The following is a 25015-nucleotide window of genomic DNA, read 5'->3' as shown; positions in this document are numbered from 1 at the left end:
TTTGTATAGATGGTGGGCTGCTATAAGAATTTGATAACACTTTATTTTAACAGTGCAGAATAAGTTTCTAGTCCTTGTAGTTACAGAGGTAATCATGAAAATATGAACAGTAATCATTCTAAAAGGTTTAGAATTCAGTAGGTAAATTTTAAAAAGAAGCCTACATTCATTCTATTTTCAGGTGAGTCTTTGTGGTTACAAGATGAGCACCAAAATGTCCGAATGCTGTGGTTTTGCATCTAAGTTACTGCAAATGTTGTTAATGTCCTGAAACCGAACACGAAGATTAGCTTCAGCACTCTGGTTTGTTATTTATTTCCAGGATGGATGCTAGATGAAGACAGCGGCAGAAAATTCTCCCTGGTAATAATAACCTTCTATGGCAGGATAATTCTCTTTGGTAAACTGGGAAACATTACTTGTCCAGTGGCAAAATATTACCCTTTCATGATTTATCTGAGAGTTGGGAACATGAAAATTGCTCTGCTCAGACCAAAACCTATTGAAATAGCAAGTATCATTCCGAGTAAGTGAGGATATATTTCAGCCGGATGAGATTTCCATTAGGAGTCTAACATCCTAACTGGGAAGCACGAGAATGACATAGCTGTTCCAATTTTCTTCTGCACAGGCTACCGTGCTTCACGTAGGCTCTTTAACAATAACTATCCAGCTTGCAGCCCTATTATACGATTTAGCAGCTGTGGTGAATTTAAGCCTTACTTGAGCATTTAGCAGGGAATAAGGGTATTAAACTGCTTATTATCACTTTAGTCAAAGTCAGCCATGCCTGGTATTTTAACCGTGTTCTGCTCCCTTAGCCTCTTTTTAAGTTCAACTGCCATTTGCCTCTGTGGTAGGCACTTTTAGGTTCTATGTCTTTCTATCCCCAAGACTTCTGAAAAATTTCCTTCCTATTCAACAGCAGCAAGGAAGAGGATTACCTGGGAGTCTGGCTCTGCAGAATCTTGAAGGGTGTTCTCATACACCCGGGGTGTCGAGAACATCCCAGCTTAAAATTGGAAGTCTGGCCTAATCCAAGTGAGTTGCCAGAGACTGTGTGTCCTCAGGCCTTATTCAGTTACAGACTGGCAGTTAATATGAAACCTCTGAATTGGCCAGGCCTGCTATAAATAACAGGAACTTGCCTTATGCCTTTGCCTACCTGATCAAAAAGCAAGGCCTTCTTTCTACGACACTTTTGGCTCCAGCTTCTGTTTAGAAACCAAGCAGTGGGGTCTTGCAGTGGCTGTGGTTCCAAGTGTTCTCTACAGGGCCTGGAAAATTGAGCTTGTTCGGTATTACTATTGTCCAAATGCATGCACATTTGGCATATATTTGAGGTTCAATGTTGGGCAGAGATGGTAAGCATGGCCTCTCTGGAAGAAGACACAACTTCTATTGTCAAATTGCTCTTGGGTTGTCCAATCTCCTAACATGAGTTTTATTTGCTTCTGAAATACGAGCACATTAAAGTGAATTGCAATGTGTTTTAAGTGGAAATCTTTGATATGAAGGTTCTATTTCTAAGAGTGCCCTCAGATGGGGAAAGAGGGGATTCTTTCTTCAGGGAGGAAAGGTTGCTTATTATTCTCTCTACATTGTTAATGTCCTCTCTGATTTCAGAATGTTATTGTGGCTGGATAATGACATTGCCGCTTTGAAAGTGCTGATGGTTATGGAAACTGTTGCTATGTAATGCCCTGAATGCATCTAAAATGCTTGGCAAATTCCTTTTCCAGTATGCTTTGTGAATCCCTGGCTCATTTGAAACCTCCTGCTGCTTAATCCACACAAAGTCCATGATCTTCTTTGATTAATACAAGTGTAACCCTCTTATACTTAACAGATTTGTCTGTCTTATGTCTTATGGCCAGATACATAAAATATAGCATTTTTGGAAGCTGAGCAAAAACAACCGCTTAAAATTCATTCAGAAGAGGAGAGGGGGAAAGTGACATCCTTGCTGCTCTACAAATTCTGATTGTATTTGACCTTGGAAAAGAGAGACAATAAAATGCTTATAGATACAACAGTAGTAGTCCCTATAAAACCTATCCAACCATCATGGATAAATGCCTAATAAGCAGCAAAGAAAGCTTATATGTGGTTTATGTGAAACTGATGTAGAAAATAAAATGTGAATCTAAGTTCCAGATATGGAGGTGATCATTTTGTGAATTCTGGGCACAGTTTGAAAATCTCTTACTGCAAAGCACTTTACCTTTGATGCATTTTAAAGACCTTTTTGTACATCCAGTCAAAGAAATCTTATCCCTTGAAATATTTCAGTGAATACTATTGAATCTGCATTGTTTTTTTTCTAATCTGTATTTTTTTTATTTACACCTTGTTTTTGATTTAAAATCTCTAAGGCAGCTTACAAAATAAACCAATTAAAAAATCACACATCATATAAAAATTACCCAAACTAATAAAATCCCCCAAGAAGCATCATTTAATTATCATTTTTTAAAAGCCATAGCACCCCAAAAGCTCTCTGGAAGAGGGCCACCCTAGCCTGATGTTTAAAGGCCAGCATGCATGAGATGAATTTCTTAATTTCTGTACCATCTAAGACAGGGCTACTCAACTTTGGCCCCCCCTGTAGATGTTGACCTACAATTTCCATCATCCTGGACTACTGGCCACTGTGGCTGGGGATACTGGGAGTTGTAGTCCAAAAACAGCTAGACAGCCACACTTGAGTAGCCCTGATTAAAGAGAAGGCCCTATCCTGCATTGATATCTACTGTACTTAAAGACTTTATAGTAACATTTTAAACTCATATGTGGTCCTTTCACCATTCTATCCTTACAACAGCCACTACTTGTGTGAAGTAGGTTAGCTGAGAGTGTGAGACTGTTCCAAGGTCACCCTGAGTCTACTCCATGGCTGAGAGAGGATTTGAATGTGGCTCTCTCCAGTTCTAGTTCAACACTCTCACAGCAGCATCACACTGCCTTTAGAGGCATGATAAGATTGGAGCAGGTGGCTCCTAATGAGAGCAGAACCTGATGGTAGGAAGGATGTCCTACCAACAGCTGCTACCAACAGCAGCAACCTGACATCTCTTCCTCCTCTCTCTCCTGATAATGTGTGGAGAAACAAAATGTCGAAATGATGTCATTGTACCCAAGCTCTTCCATCCACATAAGCAGCAGCCAATTAAATAACTAGGAGTGCAGAAACTCTGAATGAGATGATGTCACAGAAGACATTTTGGTGTGTTTCACGTTATCAGGGGATAGGGGAAGAAGATGTGGGATCACAGTTTTTGATCATAGTTATCTGTTATCTAGTTTGAACCTTAGTGAGTCTCTACAGGTTGTTTACTTGCAACTTTGGTTCTTCTAGTGGACATCTGTACTTTTACACAAATGGGCTATGTGCCTGAGCAGAGACCTCGTTGGAACCTAACGAGCTCAATTCTCCTGCTTTGGGTGGGAACCCAGCTACTATATGTCGCTGCACTATTCCTCATCCCCTCAGTCACAGAGTCCGGCTTCAGGAGACCCCACGGGGAGGGCATCTAGAAGTACAGATGACCACTAGAAGAACCAAAGTTACAGGTAAGCAACCTGTAGTTCTTTGATGTGGTCTCTGTCTTTTACACAAATGGGTGCATAACAAGCTAGGACCCAGGAGGAGGGAAGAAACGGAAGCAGTATTTATTTCAGAAACAGGTACATCAACTGAAAATGCACTGCAGGACACTCCTGCCAAATACAGCATCATTCTGTGCCCTGGCATCAATAAACATAATGACAGATAAATGAGTGGGGTGAAGCCCAAGTAGCTGCCCGGCAGATAGCGTCCAAGGGGACTGCATGATCAAAGGCAACAGAGGCCACCACAGACCTAACTGTGTGAACATTAATGGTTGAAGGCAACTGCTTATGAGCCAGCTGATAGCAAAGCTCAACTGTAGAGACTATCCATCTAGATAGGGACTGGGCAGACACTTGAAGACCCTTACATGGCCCACCATAGAGAACAAACAGGGAAGGAGTTTTCCTCCACTCAGCTGATCTCTGGACATAGAAGGATAAGGCCCTAGAAAGAAAGCAGGAAGAAAAACAAGAGGATAGATAGTAATCCTACTCGTTGTCGAGCTGCAGATTCCACGGTTGACTGAAACGCGGATGTCAAAAGACTGAGAGGATGAGGAGTGACGCAGCCGCATATAGTGGCTAGGGGTGGGGTTCCCGCCCAAAGCAGGAGAATTGAGCTTGTTAGGTTCCGATGAGGTCTCTGTGCAGGCACATAGCCCATTTGTTTAAAAGAGACCATGTCAAAGAACGGTGTAGAAGCTAGGTTGTTATTCCATATTATGAAACCTAGAGTAAAAAGAGGCAACCTAGAGGAAAAAAAGAGGAAACCTAGAGTAAAAAGAGCATGTTTCTAGTTCTCAATATTTTGGATGAAAGCTTAATGCACAAAGCAGGATCTTGTTAAGGAAAGAAGGGACTCATTCCCATTCCTCTACCTGGACCCAAAGCTAGACGCTGTCACATCTATTTAGCTGAGTTCCATTCTTCCCTTTTCTGTTACTTTTCAGACCTTGAGAAAACTTTGCCAAAAAAGAAATACATTTGCATAACAGCAAAATTTATTCAAATAACAAACTCTGTGTTTGTGTGTGTGTGTGTGTGTGTGTGTGTGTGTGATGCGTGTATGCAGATTTCTAAGTTATTTTTTAAAAAAATGCCAACCTATTTCTATTTTTGTTACCTGCAATACATCTATGCCAAGGCATACATGGTCCAGAAGTTATTCCAGGCCTGAGCCTGAGAATGCAAAAAACTGTTTCCTTACATGTGTTGAGAAGCATTGGGAAAGAGATGAGAATACTGAGGGGCTGAATCCTCAGGACCATGAGGAGCTGCATGGCTGAGAACCATCAAAACCGGTCTGTGAGGATACATCTTCTTTGAGATTCGGAAGAAGCTAATACTGTCATTGGTGATCAAGTCAGTCAAATAATCCTGCAAGAAGGAGAGGGAAGAAGAGGAGAAAGTTTAAGCACACATCATCAGCCATCTATGAGCCTGGAGGGACACTGCTATCATTTTACAAGGGGACAATTTATTTATTATTTATTCATTTGATTTTAATACCGCCCTTCCAAAATGGCTCAGGGCGGTTTACAATTCAAAAACAAAAACTATAAAACAGAATAAAACAACAATTAACAATTAAAACATCATAAACCAGTGGCAAAACCATTTAAAAACCCTGGAAGGCTCTCATGAAGGCCAGTAAAGAACTGCGGATTTCTGCCGGGAGTGCATTCCACAGGCCAGGAGCAGCTACAGAGAAGGCCTGCCTCTGAGTCGCCACCAGACGGACCTCCTCAGATGACCTTAATGTGTGGTGGGCATCACGCAGAAGAAGGAGCTCTCTAAGATAACTCGGACCTAAGCCGTTCAGGGCTTTAAAGGTAATGACCAGCACTTTGTATTTTGCCCGGAAACATATTGGCATAATATGGTCTCTCCGGGTTGCCCCAGAGACCAATCTGGCTGCCGCATTCTGAACTAACTGAAGTTTCCAAACTACATACAAAAGCAGCCCCATGTAGAGCGCATTGCAATAGTCAAGGCGAGAGGTTACCAGCTGATGCACCACTGTTTTGAGGTCATCCTCTTAAAGGAACGGGCACAGCTTTCGAATCAGCCAGAGCTGATAGAAAGCAATCCTGGCCATGGCCTCCACCTGAGATACCAAGGTGAGGCCTGGGTCCAGTACTCCTCCCAAGCTGCGCACCTGCTCCTTCCCGGGGAGTGTAACCCCATCCAGCACAGGAAGATCTAACTCACCCCTCAGATTCTGAGCCCCCACAATGAGCACCTCCATCTTGCTTGGATTCAGCTTCAATCTGTTATCCCTCATGCAGCCCATTACTGCCTGTAGGCAGGCATCAGAGAATGAGTGCCATTTCCTGAAGATGAAAAGGAGAAGTAGAGCTGGGTGTCATCAGCATACTGATAACACCCAGCACCAAAACTCCTGATGACCTCACCCAGCGGTTTCATGTAGATATTGAAAAGCATTGGCTGATATTTTTAAGTCTGCAAATGAAAAGCACTAATCTGTTCTTAATTTACTTTCCTACACTATTCCATAGCATTTCCATAGCAGATAAAATTGTAACGTACCTAGAAGAACAGGCCCTGCTGGTAGTGAGCCAACATGGCTTCCACAAAAGTAAATCTTGCCTCACCAACCTTTTGGACTTCTTTGAGAGTGTCAACAAGTGTGTGGATAAAGGTGATCCAGTTGACATAGTATACCTGGACTTCCAAAAAGCTTTTGACAAAGTTCATTATCAAAGACTTCTGAGGAAACTTAGCAGTCATGGGATAAGGGGACAAGTACATGTGTGGATTGCTAACTGGTTGAAAGACAGGAAACACAGGGTAAGTATCAATGGAGAGTTTTCACAATGGAGGGAAGTAAGAAGTGGGGTCCCGCAGGGATCTGTACTGGGACCGGTGCTTTTTAATGTATTCATAAATGATCTAGAAGCAGGGGTAAGCATCGAGGTGGCCAAATCTGCAGTGATACCAAACTCTTCTGGGTAGTGAAATCCAAAACGGATTGTGAGGAGCTCCGAAAGGATCTCTCCAGACTGGGGCAGTAGGCGACAAAGTGGCAATGTTCAATGTTAGCAAGTGTAAGGTGATGCACATTGGGACGAAAACCCCCAACTTCAAGTATATGCTGATGGGATCTGAGCTGTCAGTGACTGACCAGGAGAGGGATCTTGGGGTCGTGGTGGACAGCTCGTTGAAAGTGTTGACTCAATGTGCGGCAGCTGTGAAAAAGGGCAATTCCATGCTAGAGATTATTAGGAAGGGGATTGAAAATAAAATGGCTAATATTATAATGCCCTTAGACAAAACTATGGTGCGACCACACTTGGAGTACTGTGTACAATTCTGGTCACCACATCTTAAAAAGGACATTGTAGAACTGGAAAAGGTACAGAAGAATGCAACCAAGATGATCAGGGGCCTAGAGCACCTTTCTTATGAGGCAAGACTACAACACCTGGGGCTTTTTAGTTTAGAAAGAAAGACGACTGCAGGGAGACATGATAGAGGTCTTTAAGATCACGCATGGTGTGGAGAGAGAGAAATTATTTTCTCTCTCATACAACACTAGAACCAGGGGTCACTCCATGAAATTGATTGCCAGGAGGTCTAGGACCAACAAATGGAAGTACTTTTTGACACAACACGTGATCCACTTGTGGAACTCTGCCACAGGATGTGGTGACAGCCAACAGCCTGGATGGCTTTAAAAGGGGTTTGGATGACTTCATGGAGGAGAGGTCTGTCAGTGGCTACCAGTCGGAGGGCTGTGAGCCACCTCCAGCCTCAAAGGCAGGATGCCTCTGAGTACCAGTTGCAGGGGAGTAATGGCAGGAGAGAGGGCACGCCCTCAACTCCTGCCTGTGGCTTCCAGCGGCATCTGGTGGGCCACTGTGTGAAACAGGATGCTGGACTAGATGGGCTGGGCTGTTCTTATGTTCTTATTTCCAAGTTGTAATCTGAAGAGTTGCTGTACCCCTCAAACTACCGATGAAGTGGGAGGCACTGCACCTGTGGCTTCTTCCACCTGTTGGTTCTGGGTCTGGTCCCTTCTCCTGTCTGCTATGGGGCACACCAGGAGTTCTGCTTATTAAAGCAAGAAGGTGCTGGCAGTAGAGAAGGAACTTGGAAGAGAAATGGGCAGCAGAAGCCATGGCTGCAATACTTTATTAATTTTAAAGCAACAATGTCAATTTCTGGGTAGCAACCTGACAACCCTACTTGCTATATAAAATGAAAAACAAGAACGTGGCAGAGAGGGCTTAGTGAGACCAGGAGACATGAACTGTGGAACTCCCTGTTGTAACTTCTCTGAGCTCCTCGGAGGAAGAACGGGATACAAATGTAAAAAATAAATAAAATAAATAATAAGTTGCAGGATTTATAAGCCTGTAGTGTAAATTTACCCATGTTTGGTTGCTTAGCCTTTCAGAAAAACTGTTTTAAAACTCCAGTTAATTTAGACAAATATGTCCTACTGGAAAATTGTTTGGAATATAAGCCAATTACCATGACCAATGTCTTGATCTCCTTATGACAGAACATGATTAAAAGCCCGGAAGTGAAGGTACAGCACTGCTTGTTAACAATGCTGACAATCAGGAAAACACTGGCTGACATCCTAATGAAGTGTGCACATAAGGAAGCTCTGCAGCGGTGCCCCTCAAGTACCCACATAACTCCCCCAGTCCACTACTGCGCAAGTGCCCTTATTTATTTATTTATTTATTTATTTATTCATTCATTCATTCATCACATTTATATACTGCCCAAACTTTCCTCTCTGGGCGGTTAACAATTAAAACACATATAAAGTTAAAACAATTCAACAATTTAAAATCAATCACAAAATTAAAACCAACAAATATTAAAAGGCTGAGAAAGCTTGATTAAAAAGATGGGTTTTTAGATGTTTTTTTTTTAAATTGCCAGAGATGGGGAGGATCGTATCTTAGTGAGAAGTGCATTTCACAATCTCGGGGCAGCAACTGAGAAGGCCCATCTCTGTGTAGCCATCAGATGAGTTGGCAGTAACTGGAGACGGACCTCCTCAGATGACCTCAATGGGCGGTGGGGCTCGTAGTAAAGAAGACGCTTTCTTAAATACCCAGGGCCTAAGCCATTTAGGACTTTATAAGTTATTACTAGCACTTTGTATTTTGCCCGGAAACCTATCGGCAGCCAGTGTAACTCCATCAGCAAAGGAGTAATATGGTCTCTCCGAGATGACCCAGAGACCAACCTGGCTGCCGCATTCTGAACCAACTGAAATTTCCGGACTACATACAAAGGCAGCCCCACGCAGAGCGCATTACAAATCCTTAAGAGTGTGGAGCACTCCCCGCAGGGGCCCTGCAAGATCAGAAACACATGGCTGAGGAGGTTCAGCAATCTTGTAGAGCCCTTCCAGAGCATGGAGAGCACTCTGGACCCGAATGGCTCTTGCTCAACAGCACGCATGGAGGGAGCCTGGGGGAGTTGTGTGGCTCCTGGCACACCCCTGCAAAGCCTCCTTACGCACACAGTTCATTACTCAGGATGTCAGGCACTACTGAAAGATATGGCTTTACGGGACAGTTTCAAAACAGGACTGTGCATAATATTTTTGTAAACCGCCTTGGGATTGTTTTTAATGAAAGGCGGTATATAAATGTAACAATAAATAAAACAATTATGCTCTGGGGTGGTAGTTAACTGCCCTGGGGAAAACTGGTTTTTCCACGCTAGAAAAGGCTAGATAATGCCTAAAACTAGGGCTAATATCTTTTCAGTTTACTTTCTATTCTCAGAACTATTTCATTGCATGCAAGACTACAGTGGATTTTCAATTTCAAATAGTAGTTATCTATATAGCAGAGAACACAATAAATTCCCTGTCTCATCTGTTTTAGACTGCAGTCTCGCATGTGGAGTCTGAAGTGCATGGAATTCACCCACACAACTACTTTATAAACAGGTTTCAGAAGCTTATGAGTTTATCTCTAGATCATTAATGCTTATATCTTCCTTTTCATTTTGCACTTGGGTATGAACACACATTCTTCGCATCGGCTGAGACTGACATTTGTGCATTTAAGCCACAGGTTGTCCCTGCAACTTAATTGCAAGGAAGGAGTCATTCCCTTTGTTTGTCTCTTCTATGCATTTTGCCACAAGTGGCATTTAAAGGTTTGTGTTACAAATGGAGAAATGTTCTGAAGTCTGACCAGGAAATAAGTCAAAGAGCATAGACTAATTCCCTAAACATCCAAAAAGGGAAGCCTTGTTTTTCAAGTTACATACAGATTGGGCTCCCTATCATGGCTAAAAGATTCTAGACAATAGGGGTGTGCACGGAACCGCCAACTGCGGTCCGGCACTGGGGTGTGGGGTACCTTTAAGAGCGGCGGCAGGGTTTACTTACCCCTCCCGCCGCTTTCCCGCTCTGGCGCCGTAAACGTATTGTAATTGGGGCGGCAAGATACCTCCCTGCCGCCCCTTCCCCGACGTTGCTTGCAAAACGCGCGCGTAAAGCACTCCTGGGAGGTTTTGCAAGCAACGTCGGGGAAGGGGCGGCAGGGAGGTATCTTGCTGCCCCAATTACTCGTAAGTTTACAGCGACAGAGCGGGAAAGCGGCAGGAGGAATAAGTAAACCCTCCTGCCGCTCTTAAAGGTACCCCCCACCCCGAACCGAACCACCCAGGTCCGGACCGGTCTGAAGGCCTTTGCAATGGCCTCCGGACCGGTCCGGGCCCATCCCTACTAGACAATGGTATGATATCATCACTAGGTACTATGATCTGAAGGACTCATACTCTGTGGCAGTTGTAACACCAAGAATGCCCCCGAACTACCCACTTGTCATGACTTACAAGATTTACTTCATATTGGACTTTATCCATCCATCCATCATATTTCTATACCACTTGACATGTGAATCCCTAGGCGGTATACATAAGGTATAATATCAAATATAAAAACAGGATAAAATGATTAAAACAATTATGATATAAAACCAATTTAAAAATTAATTAATTTCTGGGCATGAGCTCCAGAAAGTTTGGAATCTGTTCTGAAATGAATATATAGGAACAGAATTTCACCAAAAGTTGATAATTCCAAAGTGCTCTACATCTCAAGTTTGTATGCTATTCTAGACTGATATTAGACTTGTATATATTGTATTTATGTACTTATACCTGAATACAGAGTGTAAAATTAGAAGCAGCTTTGTCCAGCCTTGTCTTCTGAAAACTTTTAACCAATATCAGGAGAGAGAAGAGAGCCATGCAGTTTTCTCATGTCTACCTTTTGATCTCTTAGATCTACTTCTCAATGAAAAGTAGTAAACCAGCATCTTCACTATACTACTGCTGGTAAAAGGTTTGCATGATTGAATGCTCTGCCATACAAAACAAAGAATTCCCTGCCCAAATAAAAATCAGACGTCAGGAAGAGGGTTCTAGTCTAGCCTGACATGCTACTGTTCTATGCATAAGCATGTTTTTTGCTTGGAGAATTGTCACGTGAGCCCCCACCTACAGACCGCCTCCCCTGCAAGGTTTGTTTCCATCGTGAGAACTATGCCAGTGTCTCATACCTGAGGCATAATGAACAAGATTAAGTATGTGTGTGAGATTATGAGTTTTCTACATTTATAGTCTTGACAGTCAAAATTATCCATCAAAACAGAATGGAGAGATAAGTCTGCTGAAAACAAAAAACAAAACAAAAAAGTCAATAAATAAAACCAGAACAAAACAAGTCTAGAAATATTTCTTTTTTGTTGCTGAATAGGCTGGCAAGACGTTTTTTTAAAATGCAGAAGCATTAAAGCAAAATACAGGAAACTGATATTTAGATTTACCACAAAGTCACTCAGTGTTAAACCAATGTATGTAAAAAATACTCCAGCAAACATTTTCAGATTGTAACACCAGCTAGCAGTATTGCATTTTGTTCATCTATGCAGGGAGATATTTTTGGTGGACTTTGGCTGTCTTTGGTACTCAAAACAAGTTACTAAAAACTGCACTCTGGTGCTCCTGCTCACACATTTTGCAACACCCCACCCTAGTGGATCAAAACAATGTCTATCTAATCTAACATTCTGTCTCCAACAGTGGCAAGCAAGGTGCTTCTGGAGATTTACAAGCAGGCACTGATGCAGATTGCAATGCTCTTTCATTTATCTCCAAAATCTGGTAATCAGAGATCTACTGCTCTAAACACAGAGGTTTCAGTTTTACCATAGCCCTCCACCTTCAACCATGTTTCAGTCCTGTTATTTGTTGAAGTCTGATTTGTATCAAAGTTAACCATGAAGTCAGATATCATTTCCATATGTGGTTACATCAAAAAATTATCCCTCTGCATGGTCCCGAGACCCCCATATGGCAAGGCTAATGAGGAACCAATGATTGCTCAGTTGGTAACACCTCTGAAAATTCCACTATCATTGTCCAGAGTTCCACTGAAATTCCACTATCATTGTCTAGAAACAATGTTTTTGTTTGTTTAATGCTTAGAAATATTGGAGGGATCAGAACACACACACACACCCCACCCACCAAAAACATTGCTGGCCAGAGGCTGTCAGTGAATATAAACATGAATTTTATATTACATTTTGATTACACATCGCTTCGCATCCTGAGATGACATAAAGGAGGTCAATCGTTCAAAATAGCACTTGTGCCAGTGGAGAAGACATCCATGGATAACAGACTGAAGGATCATTATAATTTTATTTCAGAATTCATCTTTCTTCCATTGGAAGACATAGTTAATGAAATTATACTGGGAAAATATGGCAAACATCCCTCTTTCAGATACTGACCAACCACTTCAATCACATTGCTGCTACTGATACTTATTATTATTATGTACCACAGTTTAACCAGATGGGAATACTTAGGCTATAATCCATGGGACCATATGACAAAGGGCTGATCTATCTATTAAAAGAGTAAGATAGAAATGCACCTTGAATGCACTGTAGCATCAAAGAATGCTTGGAGAAGGCTAACTTGTAAGTGACAAGTTACGCTATGTGCAGGTGTTTTTGTTTTGTTATAACCATATTTAAGTGTTTAAAACACCAGCGTTTTAAATTGATATAGTACCGAAAGAGCTGTACCATGTAATAGTACTAATATACAGAATGGCTTTTATGCTTTGTACTAGAGGTTTTTGACCTATATGTTTCAAACAGGATCCCAAGCTATAAAACAAACATTTTTTTTTTTTTTTAAACTTCACTTAGTTTATAAATCAGTTTGTGATTGCTGCTGGAAGTTCCGAGTTCCAGTGACTCTGCAAGATCTTAGACATGTCTAAATATTGTTTAGACTGCGGGACCCTCCAGTCTCCAGATATTCTTGTTTTACAGACAGAGAACAAAGGCATCAGATGCTGGTGGTGTTCACTGAATCAGCACCTGGGTGAGGGGATATCTTTAAGGACGGGGGTGGGTGTTCTTACACTTCCCGCCTTGTTTCCCCCACTGGTGCTGTCTTCTAAAATGGTCTAGTGGGGCAGCAGCATTTCTCCTTGCCACCCCAGTCCCTCCTAGGAACGGAAGTGGCCAGAAGTGCCTAGTGCACACCACACACACAACATGCGCACACGCATCGGAGACTTCCAGCCACTTCTGGCCCAAGGAGGTACTGGGGCGGCAAGGGTTCAAAGGGGGTACGCTGCTGCCCCGCCAGACTGTTTTAAAAGACAGCACTGGTGGGGAAAATGCGGCGGGAGGGGTAAGAGCCCCCTCCCCTATCCTTAAAGATATCCCCACTCCACCTTTGAATAGGCTGAACTGTCAGACATTTGAACTGGTTCAGAGCCCAGACAATCTCTGCCATCTATTGGTAGGGCACGGCGCTTTCCAGATTACATCCTACGACAGTGTCACTATGTCTCCATTAAATCTGCTTCCGTACTGCCTGTGTTTTGACATTGCAGTCCCTGCACTGTCAGCAAGGTGCCATTCACATTTAATCCTTGCGATTTAATCCTAAAACATTGTATGTGTGTCACAAAAAACAGCTGTATTTTCCTGTTGTGGGAGGGTTGCGCAAGCTATTTTATGTTTTCAAAACGATCCTGCCAAGCTGAAGCATTTCACTGCTGAACAGCATGTAATCTGGAAAGAGCCCAAGACAGACCTGTGTCTGAAACCCTGGAAAGTCACTGCCAATGAGTGCAGACAATCCTGAGCTGAAGTGGAGCTTCATATATATATATGTATGCCTATATACTACAGGGACACCTGGGGGTTACAAAATGTGTCATTGTGTGCCCTGTTGCAGGATTCTTCTCTGGAGCCTGACCTGCCCAATTTCAGGGACAAGGGAATACTTTGAACCATGTTATGAGAACCATTGAGAATCAAACCGTTTTTCATCCGCATAGCCCCAACTTGGATTCTGTTTCTTGGGCACACTGAGTGAGACACAAAGCTTGTCAGGATCTGGTATCTATAAATGTAATCTATTAAAAAAAAAATCTTGCCTGGGCAATTCTTTTTTCCTAACCATATTAGTTTTCATACTAACGGTATATGTATTAATGAACAACATGTAAAAAGCCAACCTAGATTATCAGTCAGAGTCAGGAACATAAATATTAAACAAACCTTCCTTCAATTTGGGCTTATTAACTAACATAACTCTGGATATGTGGACAGTTGACATCTGCTTGTTGTCCAAGTATCCAAAGCTATCATCTCTCTTTAATTTCTGCTACATTTTTTTAAAATAAGTTTTGCTATTAAAGAAAGTAACACTACATGGACACTGCATATCAGACAATTTTAGGAGATCACCACAAAGTGAATGCCTGGTCTTCTTTTAATAACATTTATGTTATGCAATCAAAAACTTTTATAGTCTAACTGAATTAGTGGTGTACTGATAGATTCATGCACCCGCCAAATCATCATACCACAACCATGGAAACAGTGATTTTGCAATAAAGAGAATTAATTACATGCATGAGGCAGATCAGAGTATGTCTCTCTGTGTTAATTAAAGTAGAGAACACCAGTCAATACAATACGAGTCAAGCTACAATCAAATCCATTTCCCAGCTGGTAGGACATACTGGAGCGTTTACCGTCTCAGGAACTGCCTGCTGTCGCTAAATAAATTTTAAATTATACATCCCTCCAGAAGTAAAACGATAATGTACAGTCTAAGGGAGCAGGTTTATGGGTTGCAGTTTATATTACCAGCAGTGCCTTTCAAATATGAAACGAATGCTTTAATTAGATCGAAGCCATAAAGCATTTGCAATGTTCTCACAGTTGTGGCCAGGAGGGAGAAATTAAAATGAATCAATAGGACCTACCCTAGAGTAGTCAAATCCATGCTTTTCCTTCACTCCATTTCTACAGAGCGTGTAGTTGTAAAAACGAGAGTTCTTAAGTAATCCAACCCATTCTTTCCAGCCAGGAGGCACATACGAACCATTATATTCATTTAGGTACTTCCCAAAGAAAGCTGGAGGCAGAGGGGGGAAAATAGATTAATATTGTGAGGAGACAGCAGTATATAAATGTATCAGAGATAACCAGTTAGGGAATTCTTCATTTTTTACCTCTTATGCAAAGTGTCCCTATTTTCTCTATCCAATAATATTTTATATAATCCACAAAAACATCCAGATGCTTCATGTTGCTGTTATTATTTAACATTTATTTAGGGCTAACAGAGCAAAATACTCTGCACAGATCCTACCCAGGTGCTCTACAACAGTCTTGCAAATAGGTACTAGTCTGATTGCACAGATACACATGAGGATTAAAAATCACCTCCAGGCAACTAGGAAGGAAAGCTCTACAAATATAAGGCTATTCCCCCCCCCCATTTAGGTAAAAAAAATGACTACACATGATCCTGAGTTTACTTGACATTACTGGCATCTACTTAAGAAAGTGAAGAACTCCATTTTTGGAGCTTGCAAAGCATGTAAGTTGCATTATTTTTGCTTAATCCTGTCTGCTACACACAGTAAATAGATTGTCACATCTTTTCCCTGATGAGGACCTCCTAGAAAGGAAGTTATATGTTCTGTCCAGTCTGCTTACGGCCCCGGGATTCTCATTTTAAACATTAATAGGCATTGTTGCCTGGCAGAGGTATGGCTAGTCATCTTCCATGTAAGATGTGAATGGGCCTAGGGCTTGGGAGTTTGCAGGTCCAATCTCGTTACTAAGAGGAGTCTAGAAAACTGCTGGCTCTTTTTGTGCAGGATTCAATCGGATGACTGCTTAGGGGAGAAATGGGCTGCTCCAGGACCTGTGGGCAAAATACCATTTTATAAAAGACTTTCAAAACTTGTAAGTTTTAAGGCCCTGCTTTGAGAATATCTTGAGCAGTGAAGAAAAACATTGGTCTAAGTAATCCTTTGATAAAGGTAAAGGTAATGTGTGCTGTCGAGTCAATGTCGACTCCTGCCGACCACAGAGCCCTCTGTTTTTTCTTTGGTAGAATACAGGAGGGATTTACCATTGCCATCTCCTGCACAGTATGAGATGATGCCTTTCTACACCTTCCTATATCGCTGCTGCCTGATATAGGTGTTTCCCATAGTCTGGGAAACATACCAGCGGGAATTCGAACCGGCAGCCTCTGGCTTGTTGGTCAAGTCATTTCCTCACTGTGCCACTAGGTGGCTAGGTAATCCTTTGATATATACACCATATTTTTATACAGGAAGTGGGAGGGGGAGGAGCAGAAGAAGAAAGGGTGGGCTTTTGATCTACTGACACGGACACCTCATCATTGGTTAGAATGCGGTCAGGGGGAACTGGACCCAACTCTCTGGGTCCTTCAACTTTGACTTCCATCCATCTTGCGACTGGCTCAACTCAAGTACCTGATCCTAATTAATTTTAATGTTTATATCTATGTACTTTTTCTGCTGTTGGTTTAGAGTTTGGGATTTCATTGTCTATGAAATGTGACCCACATGTTCCACACCATAACATGGCAGTTCTGAGCCACTTGCACTGCTGTGGGTTCTAAAATAAGCACAAGCCAATTTAAATATTTCAAGTACTGTACCTGCATTTTGGGAGCGTTACATACATTATTTCCAGCGGAATTAGCGTTCCCAAACTACAAGCTACTTTAAGTATTTGTGCAAGACCGTCAGCATTTCCACAGGAACCCAAAGCAGTGTGGATGGCTCAGAGGTGCTTGTGTTATGCTGCAGAACATGTTGGCCCTTGTTATTTTAGTTTGCTACTATGAATTTTTTGATACACCACTTTGGGCACAAATCAAAAATGAGACGACCGAATTATGCTACTTCTTTCTCCTTCTCTAATAAGGGTGTGTACAGATAAAATTGGGAGTCTGTATGGCTTTCTGCCCCATGGGCTGAGTTCAGCTTCCCACCTACACTCTTCTAAAGGTCACATGTGTCTGCCTCCGCAGCAAACACGGACTTCCAGGAAATGGGACGGCTCTTTCTGATGTAATGGGTACCATGTAATGGGTAGCTCCTTCTGCTTCAGACTGGCAGAACCTGTTCCCCTAGTAGGTTCCCCTGGCAGTTTTCCCCAAGAGAAAACTGCATATGTGACAACAATGTGGTGAATGCACTTTCCTGAGTGGAGTGGCTCTTTGGTCTTATGTATGCCTAGACTCTCCCCAATAAATTACTTTCATTCCATAAGAGTTTGCAATGTGGTCAGAAGCTACAGGGTGATGGCAGCAGCTATTGGTTCTGTCAGCTGCTACAACAACCTTCAGAGAGCCCCCTTTAGCCTTTCTCGGTGCTTCTGCAGCTGTGCTCACCCACCCACCGGCAGTGCTCAGCTTCCTGCAGCAGCAAAAAGGAACACGAAAAACCAGACCCAGTGAACAAGCAGACATGTATAGTGAGTGATCACATGAGAATTCCAGCCACCTTGTGAAGGTAGACGTAGACGTTTTATAGATTGTCAAACACAGCTAGATATGTTAAATGATTTGCAAGTTCATGCCGAGTCAGAGGTGTGCTAACAAATTCCAGTTCATCACTCTGACCATTACACAGTCACACTGCCTTTGCCTTTAATTAGGTCATTCACATCAGTCAGACTAAAATAACAGCAATGAACAAAGCAAAGTCCAAGTCAGCGTGAAGGGATTAAAAGCAAAACATCTTGCCACACTCCTTCAAGAAAGGAAAAGGACTGTGCAACCCGAACACTTTCTCAGATTACTTTGCTTTCTGAGCCACTTCCAATATTTACGCAATCCATAAGAACATGTGGGTAACTGAACAGTGGAGAAGATTTTTTCTCCTGGCCTGGTATCCAAGGATAATGGATTTAGATATCGATTCTTGTCCACAGTGGCAAGTATGTACATGGCAGTCTAAAGGATTTTGTGCCTCACCATTATATTACATCCAAACAGAGTTGAGTTTGGCACTGTTCCTATACCTTCTCCATGGAAAGCCAGCTTCCAGTTTACCAATCAGCACCTCAAAGCCTGAAGCTGCACGATCTACAAAGCACAGGAGAACATAACTCCTCTAAATAGCAACTCAGTTATTGTTTTCAGAATCTTTATAGCCAAAATCTTCCTGATGTTTTTATTACCTTGCCAATACTTGCACCTAAATGCTAAGTTAGAAGCACGTTTTGCCCCATTGCCACCATTCAATCCCATGCCTTTTCTTTTGCCTTCTTACAGCTCTGGTCTCCTGAAAACCTAATCATATGGAACTACATGAAATTATGTCAGCACTGCCCAAGGGTCCACAAATGGATATACCAAGTAGCAGGTGCATTTTTAAATCTGGCAAGAGCAGCTGCTATTCCCTGGAGCAGGCAGGGGCTCTCCTTGAGTAGTACTGAGCCTTGGAGAATCCAAATAATGGTGGTCATTGCCTTCCAAGCATCTCCAAGGCTTGGAGAGAGAGAGAGATAATCCCCTCCCCTTCTGGAGCGGGGGAGGAGGGCAGGGGCTTGTGTCTGCAATTGAACTGAACCGCAAATTGTTCTCCGAAGTTCAGTGTAAGGACATAGATATGTTTGCTGACTACCATAACAATCCTAAATTTGTGGACCCTTAATGTTCCAAATAATTCTTCAGAGGCTGTACTGGCTTGCACCATTTTGGACATTTCTTTTCTTTCGCTCCACTTGATCTATTGGTGCTACCCTCCTAGATTAATTCCTGGTTTATCAGCTCCATCCACTATAACAATGGAAGAAAATAATAAATTGGTATTATGAACTGAATATGTAATATAGTTTCTGTCGTATAAACCAAGATGAAGAGTGCTGCTTATAACGAACAGATAGGCCATTACATTTAGACTTGCACCGATTTAAGAATTGTGCACAAAATGCACACTGCCCCACTCGGCTATTAAAAGCTTTAGTTTTGATCACTTTGCCTATAAAGTTTGACAAGGTTGCTTAGTTCTGGAAAGGCACCAGTTTAAGTTATGCAAAAGGCATCTTCAAAAACGATCTCCATTTTGTACCATTTAGCAATAAGTTTGGAAGAAGCACTAGGAAAAAATATAGGCTTGTAAATAAATAGACAAAGGAAACAGTATACTGTAGTCTTAATGAACCTAATTAAGAGAAATCTTCCCACCCATTAAGAGTCTGACTGGTTTTAAACCACAAACATTCCACTCATCCAGAAGCCTTTTTCGGACACTAAGTCTGAAGATTCTACACAGTGACATTTAAAAGTTGTTTCTTTCTCAGGAAACTTTGGCAAGAAATACAAATATCCAAACTTTTACACATGTTGGTTGACAGCTCTCTGTGCAGAACGGTATAAGTAAGGTATGAAAAACAATTGCTCCAATTTTTCAAGTTTGTCTTTCCTTTCCATAAAATATATGCTAGAGATATTTAGAATAATGAAATTAGGATTTAGAAGTTCAGTTCATGAAGGTCAAAATGAACTCTGAAGAAAGAACAACAGTACAGAATCAAAACAGAAGAACCAAAGCAGAGCAGAATGCAATAAGAAGCATCTTGGATATATTAAGCAAGCTATGAAGTTTCTCCTGAGAACTTAAGAGGTCTGGAGCAGCCAATAGGCAAACAGGGTAAGGAGAGCCAATTACATCAATTGAAAGGCTTGAGCTGGTTCCCAGAACCCTCTGTCTCCAGACTGGAGCCAGCAGTGGGTGAGGTTCATTGAGAAAGGTTAAGAATGCTTAACCAGGATCTTGTCCTTGGAGTCCTTAACATTATAACAACATGCTGTGTTGCTACACTTCTCTATAAAGATGCTTTATAAGTTTGTCTGCTTTGCTTCCAAGCCTGACACAATCAGGGTCAGTTTCACACTACCTGAGGCTCTGTACAAAGCATCTCCAATAGTGCAGCCATTAAACACATAGGAACATAGGAAGCTGCCATATACTGAGTCAGACCACTGGTCTATCTAGCTTAGTATTGTCTTCACAGACTGGCAGTGGCTTCTCCAAGGTTGCAGGCAGGAATCTCTCTCAGCCCTATCTTGGAGAAGTCAGGGAGGGAACTTGGAACCTTCCCAGAGTGGCTCCATCCCGAGGGGAATATCTTACCGTGCTCACACTTCTGGTCTCTCATTCATATTTAACCAAGGCAGACCCTGCTTAGCTAAGGGGACAGGTCATGCTTGCTACCACAAGACCAGCTCTCCTCTCTCCATGACCAGCTCTCCTCTCCTACCTTTAATTGCTCTGCAAAAATATATATGCTATAACACCCCCCGCAAAACAACAACAACATCAGTACCAAACAACAACAACAAAACAACACCACACCTGCACCCAGGAAATTGTGACAGTAGACCTACACAGTCTATGCAGTTTTGCAATTTGTTTTGCATTTGTTTTACAAAATGAAGCCACTGAAGCCACAATTTGACAGGGTACAATGTGCAGGGGGAAAGAGCTTCCTAAAAACTCATCCACGAGCTGTTTTTACTCCCCAGACAGAAAACAAAATGGGTACCTATTTCTTTTTCTCAGCAGAAGGAAACGCAGCTTGAGGTGGCGGTTTTTTGGTTGGAAAATGATGCAAAGGGAAGAAGAGTAAGGAAGCCTCTCCTCCTCCCACACTGGAATTCTCCCTATAAACTGCAGCCTTCAATAGCTGGATTTTGTGACAGACACACTACAAGTAACGTGTAGTCCTACCCTCCAGATTTTCGACAGCAGTTCTGCAAACCTATGACCGAATGAGATCAAAAATTGTAATGTGGCATTTATGTCAGTATGTACCAAGGTATATTCTTAGGCTTTTAAAGTTGCACACTATTCTCTTTAAAGAATATATATTATCCTTTTGAAAAGGCACAAGCTCAATAATCTGATAAGCCTTTTCCATTTTTTTTAAAGTAATGTGGTCTCCATGATATCTAAATCTAATATGAATTGTGGAAAGCCTTTGACAAATGTGCAAATACTTTGCGCTTAGGATTTTGCTGTTTTTAAGGCTGCAAGATAAGAATCCCATTTCTTAGCAAATACCAAACTAAACATTAATTCTTGGCTGAAATGATAAATCAATACAAGAAAGCATTATTCTTTAAATGCAGGTGCTGGCATCCCCCCCGGAACAATACATTAGTGGGGCGGGGGGAGAAGGAGCCTTTTAGACAATTTTAAAATACACTGAGCACAAATCTATTCAGGTAAAAATAAGAGGGGGGTAGAATGGGAAACTAGACATATAATAGTTTGTGGTGTAGCACAAGAGAGCATTAAATGTTAATATTGATTCTTTGGCTTCATTTTATAGCTATGGATATATTCAGAATAGAACCAAAAGGAAACTATTCAAAGAGGCTCATTGTGACTATTTCTTTATTATTTATGTAGTGGCATCTAGGGCACTTTATAGAGTAATAAGGAAAAGACACTAGTCCCTACCTGAAGAAGCATACAATCTCCTTGTTCATAGGGTGACACAAGGAAAAGGACAACAAACGGAGGAGTGGAAGGAGCAAGGGCATGCAAGCAAATACTTGGGAAGATCCAAGTTCAAATCTCTGCTCAGCCATGGAGTGCACTGGGTCATCCTATATGTCTTCTTAAGCTCCTTAGAGAAAGGTTTAATAGAAATGCCATGAATAATAATTGGTTGGGGATACAGACGAAGTGTTACAAGAAACACTGCGCCATCTGTGGGTCACATTCTATCTGCCAAAGTGTGCACACAAACAGTAGCTTTGTGTATAAAGCAGGACCAGCCCTGCAACAGCCACTTTCCTTTTCGCTCAACAGAGGCAGTAGGCACTTTCCCCAGAACACTCTCCTGCCTTTTCAAAGCCCTCTGTTGCAGTGGAAACACACTGGAGCACTCCAGGAGAGGTGCCTGCTGGCTCAGTAGAGCAAAAATGCACAGGTAAGGGAACTGTTGGAGCTGCGGGCTGACATCCTGACTGCCTTTGCAGTCAAGATGTCAGCCAGTTAAAACAACACCATCATGCCATGTTCTCCTTTATTCCTCCATAACATCTATCTATATTTCTCTAAGGCGTACCCATCGCTAATCCCATGTGTGGTAGCTCTCGTGAGAGTTCATGAGTGAGCTGCCGGCAGGAGAGAGGAAAGCCATGGTGCCGGTAGACAGGCAGGTAACGCAAGAAACAAAACGGAGGGCGGCGGGGGGGAAACGGCAGCGGTGGCGGGCAGGGGAAGAAAAATTGAGGCAGCCGGCAGGTGGGGGAAACTAGAGGCACAGATGTTCTGCACCTGGCCCAGCTAGTTTAGTATATTTTACCCCACATCCTGATGTCATTATTTAATTTATTTATTCTTCAAATTTGTAGACTGCCCCCAAACATCCTTAACTGGGCAATTTACCACAACATAAAATAAAATGAAAACCTTAAAACAAATTAAAACCACTATCAAATTAAAAACCGTGGTTGGAAAAACTGAGTCTTTAGAGACTTTTAAAGAGTTGTCAGGCGATAGGGAGGCTCTTATTTCAGCAGGGAGTGCATACCAGAGTCTTGGGGGAGCAACAGAGAAGGCCTGTCCCTGCATAGCCACCAGACGAGCTGGTGGCAATGGAAGATGAACCTCTATGGATGATCTCAATGGGCAATGGGGCTTAGGGCAAAGATGACGTTCTCTTAAAATACCTGGGGCCTAAACTGTTTCAAGCTTTATAGGTTATGACCAGCACCTTGTAGTTTGCCCGGAAATTTACTGGCAGCTAGAGTAGCTCTTTTAGTATAGGAGTAATATGGTATCTCTGAGATGACCCAGAGACCAACCTTGCTGCCACATTCTGTACCAACTGAAGTTTCCGGACTACATACAAAGGCAGCCCCACATTATACCGCATGATTCTTCACCAGCAGCACCCAATGATGCAGAGCGGGGTTGGAGGGGGGATGATGTCAGCACATCAAGTAAGTTGCACTAGACATTACTGGGGGAATCTTAATGTGAAGTTGTCCTTGTTTTGTTAAGAAGTTTAGTTTTACTCTAAAGGAATAATACTTCTTGGATGGCATTTGAAGTGGGTTTTGAAGAAAGAGAAAGGTGGCTCCAGATAGGGGTTCTGTGTGGGAGTTCCAAGAATTGGAGGCTGCAAGGGAAAATGAACAGAGACATTTATCAAGTAAAGTTTCAGGTGGCGTAGGAGTCTCTGCTCATTTGGTGGTGCATCTGAAGTGTGATAGCAGCTCCTGCAGCCTTTTGTACTCTTAGTAAGAGAAATCCATGAGTGGATCCATTCATCCACCTATACACATTGCTAATCAGGGCTGTGCACGGAACTGGTTTTGGTTCGGTGCACAAATTATGTTCACTTGTATTATAAACCAAATTTGAAACAAACCTCTGGTCCATGAGCCAGCCGGAATGGCTGATGGTCCGTTTTGTTTGGTCGAACTGGTGCAAAGGGCTCTGCTTGCAAAGGGAATCCGGTGAGGATTCTCCATTACAAGCCAAGGGGAATTCTGCCTCTAAAAGGGTTCTAAGGGCAGCCGAGGGGGTGTATGTGCCGGATTCCCCTTTACGAGCAGAGTCCCGTGAACCGGATCAAACCAGTCCATTTCGGACCCCAGTCTGGTCTGAACTCTGACCAGCCACCTTTTTTTTAAAGTCTGATCTGGTTCGAGTTTGAACTGGTCAAACTGGGCTGGTTCGAATCAAACCAGGTTCAATTTGAACCAGTTCTGCACACCCCTATTGCTAATGTCTCTTAGCAGAAGTGTGACTTATTTATTTCACAATCGTTCCTCAAGAATCGACTCCCCGCCTTTTATTCAGGATGGTGCACCAAATACACTGAGGAATAACTAGACAACCACAGAAACCTGTTGCAACAGTTTTCTCTCTCATGACATACCTGAAGCCACAGAGAACAAAAGTGTTATTTGTTCTTATAGTGTAAATTATACAAAAATATAGATGTTCAGCAAGTAGTTAACACACACACAAATGGTTGACATATTTACTGGAATCATGTACAGAGCAACATAGAAGTGAAACTGCTTTTAGATTATAATCTAAAATATTCTGTGAAAACCATATTGTTCCAAAACACAATATGGCAAAAATCAGGCTTAGCAATAAATCAGTCAGCTATATAGCTTTTAACAGATCTCTCCCCAATGACTCATAGAAAGCAGAAGTCATTTAAACTTATTGTTGCTACTCTTCAGTGGAGGCAGAGAAATGCTGTTAGTTGAGGATTATTCAGATCTACTGTTTTCTATTAAAAGGTCAAACAATTAATCTTAACAGACTTGTAGAAGGCCAGGCCTTTATTAAGCACTTTTCCTGCCAGGTATAAGCATGATATTACATATTATCTTTTCCTTTCTTGGTTGAGGCTTATTAGATATTGTTTTTGATTTCTTTTTCTTTTTCAAACTTTATGAGCAAATAGGATTTAGCAAAGCTTCAGAGGCCTATTCAGCCAGGTACAACTCCCTTTGGCCTGAAGCAAAGCGCCATCTAATGGGGATGGGAGTGGGGTTAAAGTAAAGCAAACTGGGCTAAACAGTTGGGCCCCCTGAAGCTTTCCTAACTCCACCAAAGTTATTACTGGGACCAGGAGGGGACAGGAGAAAAGCCTCTGTTCTTCCTCTTTGCTCCCCACCAAGAGAGAGCAAGCAACTGTTTTCCACAGCTTGACTTTTAAAGAGGGCTTTCCCCTACTCAACAGAGTTGCAGAAAGGGTGCAGGTACTGCTTGGATCTGTAGTCTTTTCTGAGACTGTACAACAGTGGAGGGGAAAACCCAACAGTGGGTTTCCCCCACCCTAATACAGTGCTAACATGTGTTGTCAGTTTTCAAAAAACTGAAATGTTTCAAACAAAAGAAATACTACTAGGAAGAACTAATGAAGCCTACTTTCTGTGACTTAACAAGGCATCTCTTTCTTAGGATGCCCTTCTATGTGCTGAGGATTTGGTTTGTATCCAACTGCCAGCATATGGGTTGCAAAGGGGTGTT

General features: G+C 42.1%; 1 protein-coding gene across 12 annotated transcripts in view; it reads right to left on the bottom strand.

The window, feature by feature from the left end:
* SULF2 (sulfatase 2) overlaps window positions 1-25015 on the bottom strand; it is a 450340-nt gene that overhangs the window by 80552 nt on the left and 344773 nt on the right. For all 12 annotated transcript variants that reach the window (XM_053248097.1, XM_053248106.1, XM_053248102.1 and 9 more), the window contains 2 exons: window positions 14930-15081; window positions 4820-4989 (listed from right to left, as the gene is read on the bottom strand). In XM_053248097.1, coding sequence (XP_053104072.1) covers window positions 4820-4989; window positions 14930-15081 — 322 coding nt within the window. The remainder of the gene's footprint in view (window positions 1-4819; window positions 4990-14929; window positions 15082-25015) is intronic.

This window comes from Hemicordylus capensis, chromosome 4 (genome assembly GCF_027244095.1).
Source record: "Hemicordylus capensis ecotype Gifberg chromosome 4, rHemCap1.1.pri, whole genome shotgun sequence".
In the NCBI taxonomy this organism is placed as follows: Eukaryota; Metazoa; Chordata; class Lepidosauria; order Squamata; family Cordylidae; genus Hemicordylus; species Hemicordylus capensis.
This window is presented reverse-complemented; position numbering and strand designations above follow the sequence as displayed.